A 26,978-nucleotide genomic window follows, 5' to 3' on the forward strand; every position below is an offset into this window, starting at 1 on the left:
CAGATAGCTGCATCTCTGCACCTTCTAGTTCTAACTCTGCCTACCCCCCCTTGATGTTGCATTTTAGCTAAATTCCTCGCGAGAGTCAACGAGATTTGCTCACAATTCCTCTGGCAAAATATTTAGTTTCCTTTTCAATACTAAACATGACTTTTTGCAACAAAGACATGCTTGGGCCCAACATCACAAAACCATGCTCTCAGAAAAATGACCAAAAAATACAGTTGACTTGTCTCCAAATCCTGATTCTAAAATCAAGGTAGGTCTTTAGGACTTTGACCCTGCCCACAGAGCCCCACATTCTAGGATACATTATTCCCCATTAGCATGTCTGTGGTTTGACAAAAATCGGAGTACATACTCTCATATAGGAGCACGTTAAGATCATTGAAATTCATAATTACACTGTTTAACCTCTTCCATGATTACTTAAAAATTCATAACAGCATCACTGAAACTTGTTAATTTTCAGGGCAGTTGATTTAGAAACATTTCCTCTCACAACAATTGTACTACTATCCATTTTTATTTATTCCTAATTAAATTCAATTTTGACTACCTGATTCTGAGTGTGAGGTAGCCTCATAGTTTTATTGCTATGAAAGTAGCAGGTTCCAAAGTACCATGTGAAGTATTCGATTAGATTAAAATGAGAGGAAAATACAGGATCAGTTAAACCATTTCCTCACTTGGCATATGAACTAAAACAAACAAACAAACAAACAAACAAAAAAACCCAAAAAATAAAAAAACCAAAAACACCATCCATCTTTAGTGATAAAGATACAGTTCTTTTGTGAGCATAGACACAATACATGGAATCTGTTTCTTTCCATGAAAAGCAGAGTCAAGAGAAAAGGACTCAAATTCTGTGGCTACCTTTCGGTTAACTCGGGTAAGAATGTGCATAAACTCAAGCTTGTGAGCATACAGTTTCAGCATCGTGCAGAGTGACTGGATGAACCAGGATCCGTCCTTTGAGTTTCGCCAGGAATAGTAACCTACGAGGCAGAGTAACAACCCAAGTACCATGAGTATCTGATTTTATAGATTACATAATCACAAAGGTAAAAATAAGCACAAAGATCCACACACATTACCAGCCATAAAAAGGAAATAAACACCTCCTCTTGTTTCAGGGGAGATGATGTTGGCGGTGGGGTTGGCGTTGTGCATACACCTCTCCTTCTGGTAAGGAAAAAAGAGTGTGAACTACCTTCCCCGCTGAATCATGGTGAGTTCTCTTGTCTGGGTTTCCCTTCTCATAGAGAGGAAGAGGGAAACATGCAAAAGATGCAGGGACAAACGTGTAAGAGACACCATTTTAAGAAGCCTGATGTTGCCATCAGATTACTGATTCACCCCAGACATCAACTGCTTATGTATGCACACATTTACATGTCCTAAATTTGTCTACAAGGCATCCAGATGAAGTATAATAAAGACATTACAGAATATTCAAAAACTCCAAAAAAAGAGAACACAATGTATCCATCGTACTTTTTCTCAGATTAACTCTCGGATCTATTGCTTCTAATTTGGAAGTACTTTACCTGGAACTGTCTTGAGGTTAAAAAGAAATCATATTGAGCGTATTTAAAAATGTAACATTCTTTAAATATACATTTGTCCTCTATTTCCAAACTTTGTGCCACCCCGAGTTAGCTATATAATAAATAAATTGCACAATCAATACTTATTTATAGGAGGACAGGTAAAACACAACTGCAATAACATGGAATAACCTATTTCTTTTCCCCCATTCCATTCTACCCTCTCACACACTATTCAGGTTTATTTTTATTATTTCCCATCTTCCAAGGAATTCCTGGAAAATGTGACAATATAGCACATACTATACCGTATCATAAGATTACAATTCATCCCCTATATTACAATACACAATATTGTATATTATAATATCTGGCATTAAGTTCATGGAGGACACTGTGGATGTATGCTTTCTTATTTTTTTAATTTTAATTTTTTATTTTTTAAGATTATTTATTTATTTGGTAGACAGAGATCACAAGTAGGCAGAGAGGCAGGCGGGGACGGGGGCGGGGAGCGGCGGCGGGAAGCAAACTCCCCGCTGAGCAAAGAGCCCGAGGTGGGGCTCAATCCCGGGACCCTGGGATCATGACCTGAGCCAAAGGCAGAGAGGCTTCAACCCACTGAGCCACCCAAGCGCCCCTCTTATATTTTTTTTAATATGTTCAGTTAGACAGTATACAGTATGTCATTAGTTTTTGATGTAGTGTTCAACAATTCATTAGTTGTATGTAACACCAGTGCTCATCACAATACGTGTCCTCCGTCATGCCCATCACCCGGTTACCCCATCCTCCCACCTTCGTATAAATGCACACCTTTCAGCCAAACTTTGCTTAAAGATGACTTTCTGACACTCCTCTGTTACCTTAAAATACAGACCCGTTAGCTGTTTATGAATGTGAAAACCTTGGAAACCTTTGGAACACTTGCTCTGTGTTTAGACTCTCCAGGTAACATCTGTTATTGGTAGCTGTCTTACCAGGGGCCGTGGAATAGGCATACAGGAAGTCCGCTTCAACCGGTATTTTCTGACAGGCCATGTCGTCCTCAGCTCCACTGTCCGTCTCAATACCGCAGTCCAGGTCTGTGCCTCGGCAGGCCTAGCAGTTAGAAAATAAGCACTTAAGGGCGCCTGCATGGCTCAGTTGGTTAAGCTTTTGACTCTTGATCTCAGGTCTTGTCCTCAAGGTCGTGAGTTCAAGCCCCATGTTGGGCTCCATGTGTGGAGACTACTTAAAAAAAAATTATTAAAAACCATTATGTGTGTATACACATAATTGTTATTTCTAAGAAATGTAAAGGCTGTGTAAACATGGATTTTAAATGAGGAATCATTTTGATTCAAGTCTAAAAGGAATATTTATTCTCTATCTTGTAAGTGGTAGTTTAAATGAATAAAAAAGTTAAAGTAGTTCAGTAGCTTCAGGGGAAAAAAATAAATCCATTGGCTAATCCACAAATGAGCAAATTAATCCCTGATTAATCCTCAATAACTAAGTTGTTTAGGTATAAATTACCTGAATAATGAAAAGTTTGGGTTTTCCAGTCAGACTTCGACAGTAATCCCCTCTGAAGAAACCTGTTAGTTTTTTCAGGTCAACAGGTCCATTGGTTCCAAAAATTATTCCTTCATCCCCGTGGCTTAGAAGTACACAAACAAAACTGCTCCTTTTGCTATGATCTTCTTTAGAGACTGGAAAAATGTTTACAAGTAAGGAAAATAAACATAAAAAACAACACAACTTCATTCACCCATCAATCTCCTATTTAAACTGTACAGGAGAAAGATGAAGAAACTTGAGGACAGAACTGAGAGATCATCAAAACCCACCTTGGGGCAGTCGACATACCTCAAACCATGTTAGGGAGGTAGCATGAATAACTTTTACTTTATGTATATAAAATGTGGGATTATATAGATATGGTGCCCCAGTTCTCATGCCTTATTATTATAATTACAGCTATACCATAATATAAAACTGGACAATAAAGGGAGGTCATCATTCTTTTTAATTATTTCTTACCACTGTCCATTAATTCCAAAATTTCTTCGCATGTGAGATCATTTTTATTCCTGACTTCATATTTCAAGTTCGTGAATGTTTCCCGGAGGTTTGCTGCATCTACATCTGTACCAGACCGAGGTGCCATTCCTTGAAAACAGAAAGGATTACTTATAACTGCATTAAAAAAAAATAATTCCTCTGAAATAAACTATTCAGCAAGTCACACAATCCACAATAAAATCTTTTCAACTGCTAAGAAAATTCAATGACTTTGATCTAACACAAAGTCTCTTTAGTTTCTTAGCATATAAGACACTTTATAACATAAGCTGTATCAGTGCTATGGTCAGAAGGATATCTTTCACAGCTGCTTAGATAGTGAAAAACACAACTGAAATGCTTAACGAGAGAAGTTCGGTTAAATAAATTATGATTCACTTACATAATGAACTACTGTGTTGCCATTAACATTTCTGTAGACATGACACAACTCAGTCGGTTGAACATCCGACTCTCGATTTTGGCTCATGTCATGATCTCAGGGATGTGGGATCAAGCGCTGCAGTGGGTTCCAAGCTCAGCCCAGGGTCTACCGGAGATTCTCTCTCTCCTTCTGCCCCTCCCCCGATCTCTCCCTCCCTCTCTCTCTCTCTCTCTCTCTGTGTCTCTCAAATAAATAAATCTTTTTAAAAAAAATTTCCGTAGATAAAATTTTGCCATGGGAAATGGTCATTGTATTAAAAAAACCTGTAAAACAACAGGATCCTACTTTTGTGTAAGAAAAAATGCTATATATAACAATACACACATCTCACACATTCAGAGGAACTGTATTTTTTTAGGTTCCCAACAATTTTAAGATCCATTACTACTTTAATATGCTTTCAGAAAAAAAAAAAAAAAACCCACAAACCACTACCACATTAATCTTATTCACCAGGCATCCTGCTATGAGTAATTTCCTTCAACTCTTCCAAACACCAGTGTGACAGTGACTGTGACCAGCTTCACTTGTACAGATGTGGGACAGGGAGCACAGAGAAGTTCAGGAACTTGTTGAAAGTAATGAGGCTAGCGTCAGTCCTGTACCCAGGGGTTCTGGGCTTCAGTTTCTCCTTTACAGTACTCTCCACATTAATGGACAGACTGACTATACAATGTGTTCAGATCTAAAAATGCCAAAGTGTTAGAGAAGACACACCTTAGAACTGAGTAAATTATAACATGTATTAATACAAAAAAATACTCAATGCCTGTGCCCACAAAATATTGTTGATAGAGCATCTCTGAGTAGTGTGACTATGAGTGACTTTAATGCTTTTTCTTTTATTAATCTGTAGTTTCTGAAATTTGTATTATGGCCATAGGTAATTTTTGTAAAATTAAAATAAAGCCCATCAAAGTTTTGACTTTGGAGAGGATGAGGACACCATGCAGCTATGTGACAAAGAGGCTGAATTCTGGTCCTGGGTTGTGAGCCATTTATTTATTTATTTATTTATTTATTTATTTTAAAAGATTTTATTTATTTATTAGACAGAGATCACAAGTAAGCAGAGAGGCAGGCAGAGAGAGAGGAAGGGAAGCAGGCTCCCCGCTGAGCAGAGCACCTGACGTGGGGCTTGATTCCAGAACCCTGGGATCACGACCCAAGTTGAAGGCAGAGGCTTTAACCCACTGTGCCACCCAGGCGCCCCATGAGCCATTTAACAGTAGAACAGAAAACACAAGACCATAAGGAGAGCACTGTGAGGACCTGACCTTTACATTTCAAAGCAGAAGAAGAGCTCATTCGATTGCTAAAGTTAGACTCCTGGGTTAAGTAATTTGTGGTTATGGCTGTTAAAGAATAGGTTCCACAATGTAAAATTCTACAGGAAGTGGGCATCATAACTAGCAACGTGATAAAGAGTATCTGATGGTTGAAGGTGGCATCTCAACTTACAGCCAAAAGCAATATGAAGACTTTCATTCAGATTCAGACACCTATTTTTCCCGCTACTCCTTCCTCATAACTATTCTAACACCAAGTTCTGCTTATCGTTCCAGGGCAACCTGGATTCTTCTGGCCATTTTCACCACCGGCCCAATAGATGGCCTCCTAAATTGGATCTGGGCCTTCTAATTTCTTTAGTTAAAAATTAAGTCTAATGTGATCGATATGCCGATTCAAAGAATTATCACAGCATCAATATAAATATAAAAAATAAGAAATGGAGAAACAGCCCAAATGTCCATTCATAGGATAAATTATGCAAATTAAGCAAATGAAATACTATATAATAATTAAAAGATCTGATAATTATATAGCAATGTGAAAAATGCTTACATTACATTAAGTGGAACAAGCAGAATGCAACACTGCTTACGTATTATGAATGAAATTAAGCTTTGAAAGAAACTCTCAGGAAAAAAGAATCAACACATCAAGATTTTAATGAACTTTCTGGGATTGTAAGGGATTTGATGGTTTATATTCTCTAAATATATATATATATATTCTGAACCATATCAGTAGATTCAAGTCACACCCAGTACAGACACTGAGAAGAGAGATTTAGTGATCAGGCCATGGGGAACCTAAGAAAGCAGTTTCTGCAGAGGTAGAAAACAGAAAAGAGATTCAAGAGGGATGGAGAGAAGTGAAGATGGCAAGCTTACAGCCCATATTTTCAAAAATTTAGAAGAGATAGGCCAAGTCCTAGCTCTGCTACTAAACGATCTGTGTGAACTCTGTATCAGAATTTTAACCTTTCAGCATCTAATTGTGGTTACTTTTCTGAATTGTTGCAAAAATTAAACGAGATAATACCTATGAGGTGCCTCACACAGTTCTGGGAAAGAAAAATATACTGCTTCTTATTTGTTGCAATCTGTTAGAATGAAAGAGGGAGCAGGAGGATAAAGAAGCAAGAGTTCTACAGAATTTGGGGCAGGAGAGCCAACACACAGATGGGAAGCTAGCTGTTGGAAGAGGGAAAAATTCTGATAATGGGTGGAAGATCAAGAGTTAGTGATGGACTATGTGTAGGGTCCTGCTCTATCTTTACTTTGTGGCTATTCTGTGTTATCGTTTACTAACTAATAACATCAGTTCTATTTTTTATATTATACCAAACGTAAATGGTACAATATTTTTTTTTAAAGATTTTATCCATTTATTCGACAGACAGAGATCACAAGTAGGCAGAGAGGCAGGCAGAGACAGAGGAAGGGAAGCAGGCTCCCTGCCGAGCAGAGAGCCCGATGTGGGGCTCGATCCGAGGATCCTGAGATCATGACCTGAGCCGAAGGCAGAGGCTTTAACCCACTGAGCCACCCAGGCGCCGCAAATGGTACAATATTTGAAGAGGACTAAAAATTACGTTAGGGTACATACCAGTACTTCTATGAAAGTTCTTATTATTAATTATTATACATAAACCCATTTCAGGATAATCCATTTTATAACTGTTGTCCAAGGACATTCCAGAGTCCACTGATTTGCTTCCATGTAAGATCTTTCTGTTTGGAAATAAAAAAACAGTTAACAAAGGTAGAAATGACTGATGCTGCTGTTCACAGTAATACAAATTTTATAATACATAAGAACAGTTCACATTTGTTTAATGAATGTCAGGCTTTGTGCTATAGGCCTTTCCTGATTTAAATTTCATGAGAAACCATTTCACAGATGTGGAAATGTGTACCCCGAGGCTCAGTGCTGAGGGTGACACAGACACTGTCAGAGCCAAGGGAGAGCACACCTGTCGGACTTCAGAGTTCAGGCTTTTACTCTCTACATTTTAAGTTTTCCTCTAAATTTTTATAAAATTTTACCAAATATATTTTATAGTTTAAAATTCTTAAATTTCTTATAGCTTGTGAGATATTTATCTCTCAAGGTAAGAATAAGATCTTAAAAATACCCTGAAAATGAGAGGAAACTGAAAAAATGCAAATACATCTCAAAGCATGGTATTTTCACCATTCCTAAATTGCTCCTTAAACACTATGAGCTGAACAGTTAACAGTTAATACACAGATCACTGTTGTAAAGAATTGGAAATAGTTGTCTGCAGGTCACTTATCCAAAAACCTGTTATCTAGACCAGGATCAAAAACCTTTTTTTTTTTTTTTTCAAAAAAGCCAAACATTAAGTATTTGAGATTTGTAGGTCGTACAGTCTCCATTGAAGCAGCTACTCCATTCTACTGGTGAAAGTAGACCAGGATGACATGTAAAGGAATGTGTGTGGCTATGTCCCAATAAAACTTGACCAAAATAGACAGCAGTCCTGACCCCTGATCTAGTCCAAGGATTAGGACACATCAGGTCTAGGGACACCAAACATCAACACCTCAAGTCCACGTCCTCATGCATTTAACCCGAGAGTATTTCAGATTATATACAATTCTACAAACATTGTTGGAAAAAGATTAAAATAGTAAATTAAAGCAGCCGAGGTCAGAAACAACTATATTTAGCTAACAGTGAAGATCCCCACATTGTACGGGTGAGAAAATTTATGCTCAGAAAGCCAAGTGACTTGTTGAAAATCATATAAATTGTGGATCCCAGAACTGTAATTCCCCACCACCCCTGCTGCCTCCTTAGGAGGGAGGGTTCCTCTACCAGCAACAGGATAGCTTCCTGGGGAGGGGGACACGCCTGACACAGAGCAGACTTAAAAGCCGAGGGACACGAGCATAACTTATCGTTGAATTGAAGCAGACCTAAATCTGTTTTGGGCTCCTGTGCAATTTGCTATTAAATTATATTCTGTATGATATGAAAAGGTAGGAAAATGTGTAAGTCACTTAAAAAGGTTTAAAAAATAAATAAAAGACCCCAACCCTTCTAAAATGAGATTGTATCTCAAAAGTTTAGTTTCTGGGGTGCCTGGGTGGCTCAGTGGGTTAAGCCCTCTGCCTTCGGCTCAGGTCATGATCTCAGGGTCCTGGGATTGAGCCCCGCATTGGGCTCTCTGCTCGGCGGGGAGCCTGCTTCCCCCTCTCTCTCTCTGCCTGCCTCTCTGCCTACTTGTGATCTCTGTCTGTCAAATAAATAAAATCTTAAAAAAAAAAAATTAAAAAAAAAAAGTTTAGTTTCCAATAAACCTCTTCAGCTAAGCAGACACTGCTAAATCATTATTGGTAACCTGGTGATCGTTCTGTAATACTTTTGTTTAATATGAAGATCACTAAATAATTACTGTGATTTTTGTCCAAAATAATAATACTGGGTCTCAGAAGAAACTTTCGGAATTCAAAGTTCCACAAGGGATCCCAAGTGGATAATGACATGAATTACATTAATGGTGTTTACATTTGATCTTTTTCCTTCCTCCATCATTTGGTTTTGGGAAGCATTAATAAGCAAACTACTGGAAAGAGGAAGACAGAAAAACAGACGGTGCAAGATGACCTAAAAGCAGGCAGTTCTTCCCCAGACTCAGAACTGGCATTTCATTTTAGTCTTAAAACTCATAAATAGAGATGTCTGGGTGGCTCAGTTGGTTAAATGTCTGCCTTTGGCTCAGGTCATGATCTTGGGGTCCTGGGATCGAGCCCCGTGTCAGGCTCCTTGCTCAGCAGGGAGCCTGCTCCTCCCTCTGCCTGCTGCTCCCCCTGCTTGGGCTCTCTCTGGCAAATAAATAAACAAAATCTTTAAAGAAAAAGAACAACTCATAAATAAACAGAAAGCCAAAAATCTCCTCCAAACACAAAAGCTGTCATCCTACAGACAGATTTTGGGAGGCACAGAATTGCGAGTTCTGCCTCTCCTAAGGCATCCTTCTGCAGGTTGGGGATTCTGACTATGGGGCAGACTCTGTACCTCATCATGCCCTGTGCCCTCCCCACAGTATCATGAAAGTTTGGTTTGAAAGATGAGATTCAGGGAGGATAAGTTAACATGTGCAAAAGCCATGCAGCTGTCAAGGGAGGATGTCAGCTGGTTCTCTCTAGTTTGAAAGCCCTTTCTGCTTCCCCATTCCTTCAAGTCTGCTGTATTACCTACACATCTTTCCTTCATTTAAAGGATAGAAATAGAATATTTTTCTATTAGAAATATATTATAGAATAGAATATATTAGAATAGCTATATATAGAACATATAATATATATAGAATATGTAATATAATAGAATATATAACATAATAGAATATATAGGAATATATTATAGAATAGAATATATCCAATAGAAATACTCACGTTTCTGAATTTTTAATGGATTTTGCATCCACGGAGTGTTCACTGTTCTCCATGGATACTTCTAACTGGAATATAAAGAAGACTGGAGTTAATCTGTCATTAGAAGACCACTGCATTATATTAATTATTCCAATGATTATTTCTCCAAATTAATGCTATATATGGACATTTTACCACTGGCATTACCACTCCTGGCCCAGCTTCTCCTCTCTTGTTAAAGGTTTTTGGGGGTCAAACCTGAGAGCTATAATCCTTTCTAAAAGTATGTGCAATGTAGTCCATTTCTTTCTCTCTCCTTCTCTCTTTTTTAACTGAGCTATGAACTTCATTTAGTGTACAGGTAAGAAGCACACAGCTTGATAAATATTTACATTTACCCACTCCCACCAGATCAAGATACAGATTACAATTTGTTTCTCTCACAACAGATCAGGTCATTCATTGCTAAGAACTTAGTATTCCAAGGCAGCACAGTCCAGACGAAACCCAGAAACTTCCCATCACAATGGTATAGCTCACACGCTACTATGCTACAAAGCTTTAGATTCTCAAAAGACACAGCACCAGGAAGTCCAAACTTCCATGTAATCTTTATTTTGAAACTGGGCTTGAGAATTCCACCTACTCATCTAGGGCGGTAGAATGGCCAGGGAAACCTGGAAGAGAGAACTAAAGTTTCTGCTTTCAATCTTCCATCAGACAATGCCAGTGGACCTGACACGGTGAGCGAGTCCTTATTATCAGAGCAGTTGGCACTTAACGGAGGACTTATTAGACAGCAGGCACTGTGCTAGGCATCTCATCTTTCCTCTTCCCAACATTCCTGAGAGCCAGGAAACCCCATTTCTAGTGATAAATGACTCTGTGCACAGTCACAGAGCTAAGTGACTCAGGCCCTCTCCTTCCCACTCTGCTCTGCTGCCTCTGAAGAAGCCAGTTCCTTACTACTTGTCTTCTGGAGTTCTCCCATGTCTTCTCTGGCCTTCCAGAAGTAAATGTACTTCCCATGGCAATCTGCCTCCCTAAATGAAGAAAAGAGAAAAACAGACCCCCAAATTCTTGACTTTCTCCAGCCTCTAGAAGCCCTGGCAAGCACAAAAATACAAATCAAAATACAACTTTAACCTGACTCATATACTAAGATCAGAAATCGTAAAAGAATATAAAAGCCCGTCAATAGGTCTCAGCCAATCACAAAAGCCTTTACAGAAAGTCCTAGCATTCCTCACCACTTTTAAATTAAAAAAAAATTGTGATACATAAATCTACCATCTTAACTATTTTAAGTATATAACTCAGTAACATTAAGTATAGTTACATTAGTGTATAGCTATCACCACCATCCTTCTCTAGAACTTACTTTTTCATCATCCCAAACTGAAAATCCCTACCAAACCCACCCTTTTCCAAGCCCAAAGCTAAGGAGACCTCTTCTGTTCTCCAAAGCTAAGTTCATTCCTGTCTTCTCCCTAAATACCGTGTGAACCTATGGTGAGAAAAGATGGAGACAAGAATATGGAAGAAAGGAAGTGTGACCATTTCAATTCAACCACAGAGAAGAGCAGTGTTTTACTTCCTCTCAAAGCCAGTCTTTGTTTTGCTTTTCTAACAAAGACTCTTTGCTTTTCTACCATCTTGTTTCCTATAGGCTTTCTAGAAAACCAAGGGAGGATGGTGAATACAACCTTAGTGAGCACATGCTTTGTAAGAGGTATCACTGTAGGCACCAAGACAGAGTGGAAGACAAGACAAAGTTCTTACCTTCAAACTTTCATCGTAGAAAGGAAGAATAATTACAGATTGATAGTAAGATTTCTGACACTAATTGGGACAATGAAGAAAAGAAAATGGGGTAAAGTAATGGAGAGACTGAAAGTATAAGCTACTTTAGCTAAGCTGGTTGGGGAAGCCATCTCTTGGGTAGTGCTTATATCGAGATCTAAATGACACAGAAGTTATCTTTGCTGGGAAGGACCAAGAAGTACAAAGTCCCTGAAAAAGTTTGGGGTATTCATGGTACAGAACGAATACCATTTTGACCAGTGCATGGTAAAAGAAGGGAAGCCATAAAAAGAGATGAAGTAGGGAAGGTGAGATCACATAGGGCCCTCAGGAGCCGAGAGCAGCTTTGGTTTTATTCTGGTTGCAAGGAAAAACCATTGGTGTGTTTTAAGCAAAGGTGGGACAGCATGCTTTAAAAAGATCACTCTGGCTGCTGAGTGGAGAATCAACTGTAGAAGATTGGTGTAGAGGCACACAAGCCAATGGAAAGCCTTACAGAATAGTTCTAGAAAGAGATGATGGTGGCTTAGATTCGATCTGATCACTGGATATATGTAGTTAAGAGTCTGGAACTCAGGGAGAGATCAGCACTGGAGATACACAGGGCACTCTGCTATTTACAAGGCCAGCCTGAGACTAAGAAAGATGACTGAAATGAGGAGGGGAGTTGAGTGGGGAGGAGTCAGATGAATGCTGTATACCAAAGCATGCAGAAGTCTTTCAAGGAATGTTCCATGCTTTAAATTTTGCTAAGAGGTCAAGTCAGTTGAGGACAGACCGTTGGCTTTGGCAAGAAGGTCATGGGTATAGTGGGGATTATGAGGAAAAAATTGTCTAACACCTGGAAATGGGCAAAAGTAGTTATTGTATAGCATTTCAGTGTGGTGCTGGGCATGGTCTAGAAGAATCTTGAGGATTAGCTGACTTTATAGCGTGTCTTTTTTTTTTTTAAGTTCTTATTTAAATTCTAGTTAGTTAACATAGAAAGTAATATTGGTACCAGCAGTAGAATGTGGCGATCAATCACTTACATACATACAACACCCTGTGCTCATCACAAGTGCCCTCATTAATACCCATATGCATTTAGCCATTCCCTAACCACCTCCCCACCAGCAACCTTTCTGTTCTCTATAGTTAAGACTCTCTTATGGTTTGCCTCCCTCTCTTTTTCCACCCTTCCTCCATGTCTTGTTTCTTAAATTTCACGTTTGAGTGGAATCATATGATATTTGTCTTTCTGACTTATTTTGCTTAGCATAATACACTGTAACTCATCCATGTCATTGCAAAAGGCAAGATTTCATTCTATTCCATTGTGAGTATATATGTGTGTTTGTGTATGTACACACATAGCATATCTTCTTTGTCCATTCATCAGTCGATGGACATTTGTGCTCTTTCCATAATTTGGTTATTGTTGATAATGCAGGTGCCCCTTCTAATCAGTATGTTTGTATCCTTTGGGTAAATATCTAGTAGTACAATTGCTGGGTCATAGGGTAGTTCTATTTTTAACTTTCTGAGGAACCTCCATACTGTTTTCCAGAGTGGCTGCACCAGTTTGCATTCCTACCAACAATGTTAAGATGGTTCCCCTTTCTCTGAATCCTTGCCAACACCTGTTGTTTCCTGTGTTGTAATTTTAGTCATTCTGCAGGTGTGAGGTAGTACTTCATCTTGGTTTTGATTTGTATTTCTCTGATGGCTGTGGTTCAGCATCTTTTCATGTATCTGTTAGCCATCTGAATGTCTTCTTTGGAAAAACGTCTATTCATGTCTTCTGTCCATTTCTTAAGTGGATATTTGTTTTTTTGGCTGTTGAGTTTGATAAGCTCCTTACAGATTTTAGATACTAACTCTTTATCTGACCTTGTAATGACTAGGTTATTTTACAACTCTGTAGGAAATTAAGTCACAGAAAATGGATAGCCATGCTAATGGTTCTTGTCTATAGCAACAAAAATGAATTTTGTCTTTCAATGATACTGATTTTTGACCTATAGAAAAATGACCCTTCCAAATTATGTTTCACTGCCATGTAGGATATTAACCAGTTCTGCCTCTATTAGCAAATTCATCTCAGTATACCTAACCATCTGTTAGCTCTTCGAATTCTCCTTTGAACTGGTCTTAGTCTCTTACTGGTTCTATTATTAATTAAATAAAGTACCTGAAACATATTTATTCTACATTTACACAACAGCCAAGTGTCACAATTTTCAAACATTATAGTTTAAAAGGATCAATGTTGTGGCAGTGGGTTGGGGAGAAAATGGGAGAACAAAAATGAGTAAAGAGAACACAAGTGAGCAAGCAGTTTTGCAGGGAAGGGGAAAAGAGAAATGGCATAGGAGCTGGAGGGGGAGGAGGGGTAGAGATTTCTTGTTTTGTTTGGTTTTGAAGATGGGCCATGGAAGGCTTGCTTTCATGCTAATGAGAATGATCTATGGAAAGTGAGAAATTAATAAGGCAAGAGGAGAGAAAGTTCCTGAAGAGATGGATTTGCAAATCTCTCACATATCGGGAGGACTTAGTCTCAGCTAAGGACAAGTAAGGGTTCATCCCCCTAAGGAGAAGGAGGGCAAACTATTGGGGCACATGTGGCAGGAGGGTGAATGTGAGGCAAGGAGGATGAGGTACTTCTTATAAGATTGCTTCTATTTTCTCTATATTATATTTCTCTATATTATCTCTATATTTAGAAGATGAACTATGAGAAAAGAATCCCAAAATGTCCAAGGTGTACTTTCGTGTATATTTACCCATGTATTATAATCAAGTAATACCAAAAACCAATCACATACAATGCTAGCAGGGGTGTGGGAGATCGGCATTCTCATACACTACTACAAGGGGCATACATTGGTATTATCTCTTGAGAACATCTTGCTATGTCCTCCTATCCCTCAATAAAAACTTAGAAGTTTTGATCTGGTAAAATTACACTTCTAAGAACATAGCCTAGAAAAAATAACCCCAGGGAGTGGGAAGAGGAGGAAAAGAGAAGGAGGGGAGAGGAGAACATTGAGAATTGAGAATAGTTATGTTGTGGTATATCCATACATTAGTTAAAACAGCTACAAAACTTTTTTAAAGAACTAAATTATGCAGGAAATGCTTATAAGGCTAAGTAAAAATAGGTTATAAGGTTTTATAAAATAATATAATCTCAATTTTCTATACAAGAAAAAGACCCAAAGTAATTATCCAGCATCTTTAGGCATTAACCTATCATCCAACTGTGGCTATCTCTGGGTGATGGGATTACTGGCTACTTATTTACTCCTTGATATTTTCCTGTATTTTCTACGACATCTATTTTTTTTTTTAACCTAGAAAATAGTTTTTCTAACAAAGTTTACCTTATAAAATAATATCTATAGGCAGGGAGAGATTGTATCAACCAGGATTGTGTGGTCAATTTCAACCTTCAGCCCTGTTTCAAGAATGACAAAAACAGGGGACTGCTACTACTATGAAAGTAGCAATCTTTTCTTGGCTGCTCTGTACCATGTTCTAGTCTCCCTCTTTTTCTTTCTTTTTCTGTTTCACACATACCACAAACATAGATTAAGTACAAGAAACCTCAAACATTCTTAAACCATAAATATAGAGCCAAATTGCCCCATGCATGCCAATTCTAACTGGGCAGACTATAATGCAAAACAATTATCCATCCGTGATTGAAAAAAACAAAGTTGTGGTTAAGTTGATGAAATGAGAGAACAGTTACAGAGTGGCTAACAATTTCAAACCAGAGGCAAATACATAGTAAGTGATTTATTGTTATTATATTACAATCCTTAAGAAAATAGTATTATCTATGTTTCAAGACTTTATGGCCAGCCTGTAGTAAATCTGGAATGAAAACAGAATGGAGCGGCGCCTGGGTGGCTCAGTGGGTTAAGCCTCTGCCTTTGGCTCAGGTCATGATCTCAGAGTCCTGGGATCAAGCCCCACGTCGGGCTCTCTGCTCAGCGGGGAGCCTGCTTCCCCCCTCTCTCTGCCTGCCTCTCTATTCTGATCTCTCTGTCAAATAAATAAAAATAAAATCTTAAAAAAAAAAAAAGAAAAAAAGAAAAGAAAAGAGAACGGGAAAGAAGCCTTAATAAAAATCGAAATTTCTAAAGCTGAACCTGGAGCTCCCGCCATGTCCTATCTGGCCCCAGTTTGCTTCAAATTGGCCCTGTAGATGGGTTTTCCAAATGTAGGGTACACAGTATGTGTTCAGGACCCCCTAAATGCTGATGGGTTCCCACATATGATTGAGGCCTTTAAGATCTCATGTCAAACACTCCTGCAAACAGTGCCACAATTCTTAGATGGAAATACTAACTTCTACCAACCTTTTATCTCTTGCCAACAATAAAGCTATGGGATGAAACTATGTTACCCTTCTAGAAAGTTTAAATTTAAATAGTGATCTGCCTTCCAGAGTTTTAAAATATTTGGCTTCTTGGCTCATATCAATATTAAGATTTCACCTAAATAGTAGATGATTTTTAAGTACTCACTTCCTTTTCATACATTTATTGAACTTTAACCAAGTCACTTTTAATAGTTAAAGTTTCCTATAGATCAAGCTTAATACAAGTAATTGTAATTTAATGATATTTGATATTAGGCATGAGATGGACGATTTTGTTTCAGTAAGGCAGTTGGTGGCTGGAAGGAAAAAATATGAATTCTTTAGAATGGGATTTAAAACTGTCTTATACTATTTGATAAGGATTTCTCAGGAACACACACTATGATGACTTTCATTGCTTTCTTTATCACTACCTGAACCATATATATTGCAACAGGATCAGCTGACCTTCGTATATTATCACAAATTTACATGGTGGTAAATAAAATCCCCATTGCATCAGACATGTGCACATTTACTCTCTTCTTGTCACCATCTGCTTTTTCCACATGGCAACACCACACCCACACTCGGGAGAAAGAGCTTTGGTTCTTGCAGAACTTGTCACACTTAGCATTATGTCACCTCCATTAGCTAATGCCAGGCTGAATACAAATTATACTGGGGATGGTGATCTCATCTTAGAAGGATAAAAAAATGATCCCTCAAGGGAAATATTTAACACTCTCAGTGATCACAGGACTTTAAGTTCTTAGAACACTTTCATTTGACAAAACATAAGTGGGAAAACATACCAAAAGAGTTAAAAAAATATATCTTGGCACAGCAATGAAATTATCACTGATTCTCCTGTACTGATGTATGTAATTCTTTCCATCAACTCAGGATGCTGCTGATAATAAAATACATTTCTAAACATATATTAGATCCTGGAGAAATTGCAATAGACCAACTGGCATTAGATGGCAATTAGAACTTGGGTCTTAGACTCACTTTTCTAGTTCCTAGACCCCTTTAATGCTTGCCACTGAAGCTGCTACAAACAGTCAGATCTTCAAAAACAAAAACAAAAAAAAAGGTTGTTGGTATAAATGTATGGTCACTTTAAAATAGGTATTTAAACATTTCATGCTGTTTTCCTAAACAAGTGAAAAGTCATAATGTTTTCCTATTTATATGCTAGTTAGCCGACTAAAGAGACCATTGTATATTGCAATAATGCAGTAAAGCAGGATAAATGATCTACAGTGAAGGCAGCAGATTGAAAATAAATTTCTAAAACTGAAATTTCGGTATCAAGTTATAAAGTGTTAAAAATTTAAAAGCCCACAAAACTCTATTATTATAAACGAATAGCTTGAAAGTGTGCCCATGATAGAGATTTCAAAATAAGACATTAAATTAGTAGTAACAGTTTGCCAGATTCTACTCTGCTAACTTGTCACACAGCAGTAGCCTATTCCTAGGGCCTGTCCTAAAAGGAAGCTGAGGCAAAGGATAACGCCTGGTTTCAAAGGGGTTTGAAATCTCCAAACGTGACATCAGAATGAATACTGCTCACTTATGAATCATCTATCATGGATCATGGGTCTATCTAAAAAAAAAAAAAAATTATGAGTAAAGATTTACCAAAACACATAGCCAAAGAAACGGCCAAAGAATCACAATGCCATATGTGATTTGAGGGTTGTGTACAAGTGTCATGTAACAAACAGTTCCTCTTGATGCTGGCTCGTCTGGGCTAGCCTCTGAGCCAAAAGGTACTTTTACTTATTTAGGTACACATTTATTATTTACTCAGGTCTTTCTGGCTAGTCCTCAAACCAGGATCTGTCTGCCTTGAGAGGGCAGACTCCCACTCCTCCACATGACTAGGGTAATACTCTCCAGAGTTTCAAGGAAGGAAACTAAAATCCATAACCTAAAAGCTCTCATTAAGATGAGACAGAGAACAAAAAGAACATGACAGAAACTGACAGCAGAGATACTGAAATAGTATAACTATTAATTGTTCTAATTAATGAACAAAATAGGAATGACAGTTATGGTGTTTTTGATACCACTGGGTAATCTCTTTCAAAAAGTCAAATATCTGGTTTCATGTTATTAAGATATTTTCTATATGCCTATAAAGTCAAAGTGAAGCCTTTCCATTATGACTTCTGGGAAGGCTATACTTTTGCCAAGAGTTTGAGAAACATCAGGATTGTATTTATGACCTATTAGAAAGGATCTATTAGAGGGGCACCTGGGTGGCTCAGTGGGTTAAAGCCTCTGCCTTCGGCTCGGGTCATGATCCCAGGGTCCTGGGATTGGGCCCTGCATCCGGCTCTCTGCTCAGCAGGGAGCCTGCTTCCTCCTCTTCCTCTGCCTGCCTCTTTGCCTCCTTGTGATCTCTGTCAAATAAATAAAATCTTTTTTTTTTTTAAAGGACCTATTAGAGAGGACAAAGTCTCAAAAGCAGTCAACATACCCAGATTTAGTAACTTAAACAGAAAGAACAGACCTCTCACAATAGTTTGGATAAGAACAGATTTCAGCTGTAATGTACTAGAGGTTTTATTGAAAATTCCCATCTGGTCTTTGAATTTCTCTGGGGAATTTTAAGAATCACCAAATTGGACATTGCCATTAGACCTGGTAGTCAATCTCTTAATATTTACTTTGTAATTAAGGTGAAAACACACTGAGCAGCAAGTAAAATAAAACAGAGTAAACTAAACTAAGTTCAGTTGTGCCGTACAAACAGATCAAACCATTCTTTCCTTTTCTCTGGAAGGGCACCAGGACCAGGAAGACAGGCTGGAATTGTTTCCCCACTGTTTAAAGTCATATATTGTATAAAATAAATATGGAATGAAGGATCTTGGATGCCTTTTATAAAAATTACAATCTACAAAGTCTCCTCCCTTCTGCTCAGAACAACTCCTCTATAGAAGCACATTCTGGTTTACAACCACTGGATTAAAGAAACTCTGCCTGCCAGGGCAGGTTTGAAACTGGGAAAAGTCAGAGTCGGTAGTCAGTAGTATTTATTCATTTGTCACTGGCACTGTCATAATTTACTGAACTGTGTACAGAGCGCTGCAGTAAAACTGTGTATGGAGTTGTGGTTAGAGCCAAGGAGCCTGTCCCTGTGTGGGACTCACACCTGGACTCCCTTATTCAGCTCCACAGGGCAATTGCCAGACAGTGCTCAGTAGGGATCAGAGAAGTTTATCTTACTCTACACTAATTCAGAAGCTCTATAAGCAATTTGCAGGCAAGAACAAAATGGGCAGAGAAGTAACATTATCTAGTTACAAAGCATAGTCAACAGACATCTCATTTTATCCCAATAACCCTGTGAGGTGTGTATATATGATTTATGCCTAACTTATGAATGAGCTAGTAAGTGGCAACCTTGGGACTTGGCCTGGAGTGGTCTGACAACAAAGTACCTACCTGTTCCCCTCCACTACATTTGTTACATGTGTACAAAACATTATTTAACAGTCTAAGAATTCCCACCTCTTTGTTGGGGCCCAAACACCAGTGCTTCCCCTATTTGAGGCAGAGTTTAAAGATCTAATAATAGGCACCAAAATTGTTTTAAAGCCATACATGAAAATAAAGTCTGCCTTTTAGCTCTGGAGGGGGATGAAGCAGTAGATTGTGTGAAATTGCATTTGAAAGCAGAACAGTAAAGAAATACTGTAACTGCCTATATCAGATAACATGTCAGTTTCTTAAACGGGCAGGAAGCAAGGCCCTTTTTAAAGAGCAAAAGCAAATCTGATTTAATTAGGTACAATGGTTCTTTTCTTTTTACTGTGAACAGGTTTTATTGCCACACTCCAGTAATTGTTCATTAAAACATATTTTAACTTTTAAAGCCTTTTTTTGCAAAAGAGCAAAGCAAAACCAAAGCTCAAACATTAGGTAGTGATAAGGAAGACTTAAGCTTTACAGTCATTCTTGGAGATCATGTAACTCCACCACAAAGTGGCTGAGCACCACCTTCCTTAGCATGTGTTACTATCTTGCAAATTCACATTGTCACAGCGACTCCATATTTCACTTCTACCATTTCTTTCTAATTCTCATCTTTAAATTATAGTTTGCTAAGTAAACCCCAAATAGGTTTATTTTTTCTAGATAGGGCATAATTATTAAAAAGCATAATATTGTAGTGTGGGTATTACTTGTGCCAGACCCTATATATATGGAGAAAAACAATAAGGAACAACAAAATAACAAGATAAATATAGTTCCTCATGGAATTTGCTTACAAACTATTAGGGAAGATTGTAGACAAGCAACTGCAAAGGATATGCCATTTGCTTTTTATGAAATGTAGGATGCAAAAGGAACTCATAATAGAAGACTTAACCTTGAAGTACTTAAGGAGAACAGAAACCTAAGTGGGAGTTCCTCAAGTGAAAGTGATGCAGTGAAGGGAAAGAGGGAATGCAGAGTGTTCCAGGCAGAGAATAGGTCTGAAGATCAGCCTGGCTGTTCAGTAAATGAAATGGTGATATAAAGAAAGATAAAACAAGGGAGGGGACCAAGGCGCCAACCTATGCTTGGCTTTGTTAGCCTTGTTAAAGGGATGGAGTTTGTCCTATGCCCAACGGAGCAGCCTTCTAGAATTCTATTTTATAAAGATCATTCAGCTTGCGCTGTGAAGAATGGAATGGAGGGCAGGGGGAAGGGTCTGGAAGTATGGAGGCCAATAAGGAGGCCGCTGTAGCTAGGTAAGAGCCTAGGGTGGTTCTCAAAAATGGAGAGGAGTGGACAGAGCTCACCAATATTTAGGAGGTCCTGGTGGCTTGATGGCTAATTGGGGAAGGAACAGGGAGGGAGAGGTAGCTGAGAACGCTCATTTTTGGCTTGGATGCCACTTACTGAGTACAGGGACAGGGGCAACTACTGCATGGCTTTAGAACAGACCCACTGAAATCAAGAGGGAGGAGGGTTGGGAAAGGCACCCTTTTCAACATGGCCTGAGGGGACTTTAAAGCAGCTCCCAGGAGACTTTGGCAACAGATACATAATCACAGGGAAGAGCTGCAAGGAATTATGGAAGCCTGCGGGTCTGACAAGGAAATGGAATTCAGTGCTTGGAATTTACTTCTCTGGAAAACTGAGTCACACAATCAGCCCGAAAAAATCTAGGCCCGAGACAGAGAAAGCAGCAGAGACCCAGCCCTCTTCCAGTAATAGGAGGATCAGTCCGCGACTCTGAGCAGCACCAGGCTCGCCTCCCGCCCTCTCGAGGCTCCGTTTTTTTGGCGCGGGTCATCCGCTCCTCTTTTCCCGACCCAACTTCAGCCCAAGGTCCCAGCCACCCTCACTTCTCAAGCATCCCGCTGCCTTCGGCTCCCGCTCCAATCTCCTACCACCCGGCCCCGGCGCCCCCCACCCTCACCCCGGGGCCCCGGGGCCAGACTCTTCTGCAACCCAGCCTCGACGCTCCTGGCCCTGCCTCTCAATCCTCCAGTTTTCCGGGCTTCGTATCACCAGCCAGATCTCCGTTTCTCGGCCTCCACATCCCCTGGTCTCGCCCACCCCCTCGGGTGTCTCGCTAAGCAGGCTTCAGTGCACGTTCTCGCACCCGTCGTGGTGCCATAACAAAGGATCCGCTGCACGGACCGTGCCCACGTCCTCCTCCCGGGAGCAGCTGCAGGCCCGGGAAGGTCGCCGGGGCGGGCGCAGAGCTTGGGAGGATGGAGGGAGCGGGCCCAGGGCTCCCTCGGCGGGAAGGGCCGCGGCGGGAAGGGCCAATGGCAGCACTCACCGCACAGCCTCCAAACAACAGCCACGTACGGATTCCTCTCGCACTCGTTAGGCTTCCTAAACAGCGGCCTCTGCCCGCAGCCCAAAAAGGTGTACTCCTGGGAGGCCCCGCCCCTAGGGCCCGCCCCCTAGGCCCCGCCCCGGGCCCGCTCCCTTCTTCTTGCTCGGGAGACCTGTTCCTCCAGCCCAGGCGCTCTCCCACTCCCACCCACCCATGCCTCTCCCTCATAGGCCCGGCGCACTCTCCTCCCCGCCCCCTGCCTGCCATATGCCTCTACCTCATAGGCCCCGGCGCACTCCTCTTCCGCCCCCGTCGCCCCTATGCCGCTCCTTCATAGGCCTGAGCGTCCCTTCCTGTCGGCACGCCCCCCCGCCCCCGCGCTGTGGCCTTGGCCTCGCCCTCGCGCGTGGTTTGAAGACTGGTCCCGCCTGCTACCCCTGAGGACCCGCGGGTTTCCGCTCGTGGCGCGGGGTTCTGAAAGTAGGAGGGACACCTGAGCCCTTCGCGAGACCCGAGGAGCAGAGAGGAGGGAGTCAGAGGCGGGCCTCACGCCCACTCAGACCTCCCGGAGGTAGGGGAGCAGGCCGCGACCCGCGCTGGTAATCTGTACTTCCCCTGTGGTGCCGAGGCCTTTCCTTCGCTCATCCCCCAGTTCCCTGCCCCTTAATCCTCCTTCCCTGCGCTCAGTATTTCCCCGCCTGTTCTGGTTCACGAACTGTGTTCGGACCCTGATGCAAACAAGGAGTCGTTTTCGCAGAGTGTTATCAACACAATCTAGCACCAAATTCTGCATCAGACTTCAAGAGGACATCCTCCGAAGTCGGGGACCCCACGTTAGCAGCTAGCCTGCCCCCAGCATTTCTGCCTATTCGGGTGTACGTCAGGGGCGCAGTCTGTCCATAAATAGACGTCGTCAGATATGTGTGTGTGTGTATATATGTGTATATAGATGCCTTCTATAAGTACGACAGCCCTTTGTGAAGTGCTTAGTACATTTTTCTCAGCACATTTTCTTATTTTATCCTTCCAACAGCCCCTGGAGGTACGAATCCCAATCCCACACGGGTTTAAGAGAGTTAACTCATTTGCTCTTAACGAAAGCAGAATTACCTGAGTTAGATTTGCATCTCGAGAACACCTGGGCCTTTCTTTCTCCCTCCCAAATTGAGAGAGGACCCGTGTTTGGCAGGCCCTTTTTCTGCTGCAGTAAAACTGGAGACCACGACCCTCTCCAAACCCTACCAGTGGTTTAGCGCGCCGTTCTTCATGGGGAGTGTGGTCCCACAAGTCCTGTCACCCCGCTGGGATGCCCACACGCCTTCCTGTGCTAAGCTCTCTTACCAAAATGATACTTCAGTTAAGGCAGCAGCAGCGGTTTTCTGTTTTCCTGTAGATGATACTAGTCTAGTTGAGACTTCTTTATAGTAAAAGGGTTGGCTAGAGGCCATGTCTTCTGACTGAATTCAGTTAATTTCTTTTCACAGAATTGTCGCAGAGGTGGCAGACTTTGATCTGGGCCTCGAAGAGGAAGAATTTGGGAAAGGCCGGAGAGGCCTTCCAGGTAAGAGAAATAGGTGGTAGTACTGGGTCAGGGACAGGATGTGAACTTGGCTGAACAATAAGAAATAAAATGATTAAGTGGTTTTGATTCTGGGGAGACTGTAAAGTGGCTTAGAATCTGGTCCAGATTCTTTTTTTTTTTTTAAATATTTTATTTATTTATTTGACACAGAGAGAGAGAGAGATCACAAGCAGGCAGAGAGTGAGGCGGAAGCAGGCTCCCTGCGGAGCAGAGAGCCCGATGTGGGGCTCGATCCCAGGACCCCGAGACCATGACCTGAGCCGAAGGCAGCGGCTTAACCCACTGAGCCACCCAGGCGCCCCAGAATCTGGTCCAGATTCTTGAGGGGGTTTGGACTTCTTGGGGGTAAACTGAAGTGTGAATTGAGTGATTTTCTGAATCATTAATTAGTGTCGCTATGGAAAGTTACAAGTCGGGTTTTAAGGGTGACTAGTGTGGCAGAGAGGCTGTTTGGATGGGGATCCTGTGGAGATGGTAGAAAGGGGGAACTGGAAAAGAACAGTATATCATTGTATGTTTTCTTATCCCTTACAGGAGATTTTTTTTTTTTTTAAAGATTTTATTTATCTATTTGACAGAGAGAGATCACAACTTACAGGAGATTTTTGGGAAATTATGAGTCACTTCTGTTCAAGCACTGAGAGGCAAAGTGACCAAAGTGGAAAAGGTGAATGTACTAATTTGGAATGTACTCTTAAGTAGCAATATTATTATAAGTGAGGTTTTTTTTTTTTTTTTTTTTTTTAAGATTTTATTTATTTATTTGCCAGAGAGAGAGAGAGAGAGAGCACAAGCAGACAGAATGGCAGGCAGAGGCAGAGGGAGAAGCAGGCTCCCTGATGAGCAAGGAGCCCGATGTGGGACTCGATCCCAGGACTCTGGGATCATGACCTGAGCCGAAGGCAGCTGCTTAACCAACTGAGCCACCCAGGCGTCCCTATAAGTGAGTTTTAATCACATACTTTATTATGAATATTCTCGCAGTGGGAGAAATAGTATAAATGTATTCCAAGAGGCCATAAGGGATTATGTTAAGAAAATATTGCCAGGGGCACCGGGGTGGCTCAGTCGGTAGAGTGTTTGCCATCGGCTCAGTTGTGATCCTGGGGTCCTGGGTGGCTCAGTCGGTAGAGTGTTTGCCATCGGCTCAGTTGTGATCCTGGGGTCCTGGGATCAAGCCCCACATCTGGCTCTCCGCTCAGCTTGGAGTCTGCCTTTCCCTCTTCCTCCGTGATCTCTCTCACTTTCACTTTCTCTCAAATAATATCTTAAAAAAAAAAACAAAAAAAAACTATTGTCAAATACCAGAACACGACTAAATATTGAAACTGGAACATATCTGCCAGAAAGCACAAAATACTGATAAATCTGTTCTCAGGACAGAGGGAACAGGGGTTGACTTGTGATAGACAAAAGAGGAAGGAAGCTTTCCCTAGAGGCCAGGAATCATGAGACATGTGCCTTCTGTTGCAGCTGTTCCTGGGGTTCAGGCCATCAGGTGTCTGAGCTGGGCTTATCTAGGCATAAACCTCGGGAAACCAGGGCTACTGAGGTTGGCTGTCTGTGTCATCGCTCTACCTCCTCCTCTCTGCCTCTTCTCCCACTACAGTTCCTGTAAAAGGACTAAGGCGGCCTTTTTTCTAGGCTGACCACCTTTAGTTGTAAAATCAGTATTGACCATGATTGAATGCAGTGTTAAGAAATAACACCGTGGGCAGGTGGGGAAGGGGGGCACCTGGCTGGCTGAGTGGGTAGAGCATGTGATTCTTGACCCTTTGGTGTGAGTTCAAGCCCCACATTGGGCATGGAGTTTAATTTAGGAAAGGAAGGAAGGAAGAAAGAGAAAAGAAAAAGAAAAAGAAAAGGAAGGAAGGAAAGAAATTAACTAACATTGTGGTACATTGTGAAGAAACAAATGATAGAGTTCTTAAACCTACTATTTAAAAAAAAAAACAAATATTTTTCTTTCTTTCTTTCTTTCTTTCTTTCTTTCTTTCTTTTTTTTAAACAACAAATACTTTTCTTTGGAACTTGGAAATTTACCAAAAGTAGTTAACAGCCCCTGTGTGCAAAGGGGTTTTTGATGTACAGTTATATAAAAGAAGGACGACAGTCCTTCCACACCAGGAATTAAAAGCATTTCCAAAATGGTGACATATTTCTTATCCCAAGGGATAGGGATGAGGAATATGATAGTCCAAAACCAGAATGCCAGATGCCTTTCTCGTCTCCATTTCCTTTTCCTTTTCCTTTCGTCATTCAGCACTCCTGCTTCAGTAGTCCAGCCCCCAGCTGTCTTCTGACCCCCAACCCAGCTGTTAACATTTTTGAACTGTTCAGACAACATGAGAGCATAACATATATTGAGTTCTTCTTTTTCCTTTGTTGACATTGTGGTTTCTTTGGTCCAGGAAGCATCAGACTGGTTTTCCATTGTGTCTCCACGACTTCCATGCATGGCTTCCTTCCCCTGGTTGTATCAGTATTTTTACCAAATCAAAAGTTTTCTGGATGTCCATGTCACTAAGTGTGAACATCCACATGGTTATTCTGTCAGTTACTGATAAGATACTAGAGCTATAAATCCTATCTAATTGCATTGTGTTAATTTTTTTTTTTTTAAGATTTTATTTATTTGACACAGAGAGAGACAGCAAGAGAGGGAACACAAGCAGGGGGAGTGGGAGAGGGAGAAGCAGGCTTCCTGCTGAGCAGGGAGCCCAATGCGGGGCTCCATCCCAGGGCTCTGGGGTCATGATCTGAGCCGAGGGCAGTTGGTAAACCACCCAAGTGCCCCCGTATTTATTTCTTCATTAAGTAATCATTGCGCTTTATTAAAAGTTAATACATTTCAGAGAAGAAAGTCAGTTTCTCACCTAGGTTGTCAGAATGTGGAGGATTTTTATCGGTATGCGAAGCAGATTAAAATAAACCAAATATTCAGGATCTAGCAGTCTGGAGTCCTATGTCATTTGGCATTGGAAAAAGCCGTTTCATTAAAAATTATTCCAGCTCTTCCATCCAGTGAAATTATATTCTGTTCCTAGGCATGTCTGGTATGAAGTTTATATTATACCGTTAGAATTATGTTTGTTTCTTGGTTTATAATTTATAATTTTCATGTGGATCACGTGTAATTGAGAAAGTAATCTTTCTTAGGTCTGACATGTTTGAAGTCCAATGTGAAATCTAACAGTGTCATGATACTGTATCCTCTCAATCTTTTAGGATGAACCTCTTTTTCCTTTCCGGGCATATATCATTTGCTATTGAGTTTGTGTTGCAAAATTTTCTGCAAGAATTCAAGAGAATATTTATTGATTCGGTAAGCACAAGTACTGAAAAGGCATTGCCAGAGGTAAATAGGAATTTTTCCCTCGAATGCCTTAGTATATGTTGTAATTTCACCTTAAAAAATGAATATATGTGTTTTCTACATAGATAAATTATTTTATTAGTGAAGACGATATTAATGAAAAGGGAGATTACCTCAGTTATCGATTTCTTTTTTTTTAAAAGATTTTATTTATTTATTTGACAGAGAGAGATCACAAGTAGGCAGAGAGGCAGGCAGAGAGAGAGGGGGAAGCAGGCTCCCCGCTCAGCAAAGAGCCCGATGCGGGGCTCAATCCCAGGACCCTGAGATCATGACCCGAGCCGAAGGCAGAGGCTTAACCCAGGTGCCTCACAGTTACCGACTTCTGTATG

General features: G+C 40.6%; 2 protein-coding genes and 1 long non-coding RNA gene across 9 annotated transcripts in view; 2 read left to right on the forward strand and 1 right to left on the reverse strand.

Moving 5' to 3' along the window:
* Positions 1-764: 764 nt before the first annotated feature.
* On the reverse strand, positions 765-21,795 carry CASP3 (caspase 3). Of its 2 annotated transcripts, XM_032869895.1 has the most exons (7): positions 21,689-21,795; positions 9,756-9,820; positions 6,940-7,064; positions 3,579-3,707; positions 3,072-3,247; positions 2,534-2,654; positions 765-1,001 (listed from the first exon to the last, which is right to left on the reverse strand). In XM_032869895.1, the coding sequence occupies exons 2-7, from the start codon at positions 9,806-9,808 to the stop codon at positions 772-774; spliced, it is 834 nt and encodes a 277-aa protein (XP_032725786.1). In that variant the 5' UTR covers positions 9,809-9,820; positions 21,689-21,795; the 3' UTR covers positions 765-771. The 2 variants fall into 2 exon arrangements, with proteins under 2 accessions (XP_032725786.1, XP_032725787.1); XM_032869896.1 differs by lacking the exon at positions 21,689-21,795 and having other exon boundaries at positions 6,940-7,060.
* Positions 21,796-22,214: 419 nt separating this feature from the next.
* Positions 22,215-23,903, forward strand: LOC116874877. The gene is made up of 3 exons (XR_004384081.1): positions 22,215-22,259; positions 23,173-23,249; positions 23,869-23,903. It is a non-coding gene; the product is annotated as an uncharacterized LOC116874877 (long non-coding RNA).
* The window catches only part of PRIMPOL (primase and DNA directed polymerase), a 58,191-nt gene continuing 55,105 nt past the window's right edge, over positions 23,893-26,978 (forward strand). For all 6 annotated transcript variants that reach the window (XM_032869889.1, XM_032869888.1, XM_032869887.1 and 3 more), the window contains exons 1-2: positions 23,893-23,937; positions 26,499-26,628. The gene's annotated coding sequence lies outside the window, so the exon portion shown is untranslated. The remainder of the gene's footprint in view (positions 23,938-26,498; positions 26,629-26,978) is intronic.

Source organism: Lontra canadensis, unplaced genomic scaffold (genome assembly GCF_010015895.1).
Source record: "Lontra canadensis isolate GAN:19392208 unplaced genomic scaffold, GSC_riverotter_1.0 scaffold39, whole genome shotgun sequence".
NCBI classification, from domain to species: Eukaryota; Metazoa; Chordata; class Mammalia; order Carnivora; family Mustelidae; genus Lontra; species Lontra canadensis.

Bases quoted from the DNA above. Each gene is read 5' to 3' on its own strand.
- CASP3 (XM_032869895.1), bottom strand. From the start codon at position 9,808: ATGGAGAACAGTGAACACTCCGTGGATGCAAAATCCATTAAAAATTCA. The intron at 2,655-3,071 runs GTAATTTATACC...TCTAACTGCTAG, and splicing joins CCAAACTTTTCATTATTCAG to GCCTGCCGAGGCACAGACCT. The intron at 1,002-2,533 runs GTAAGACAGCTA...TCTGCCTCGTAG, and splicing joins TGCCTATTCCACGGCCCCTG to GTTACTATTCCTGGCGAAAC.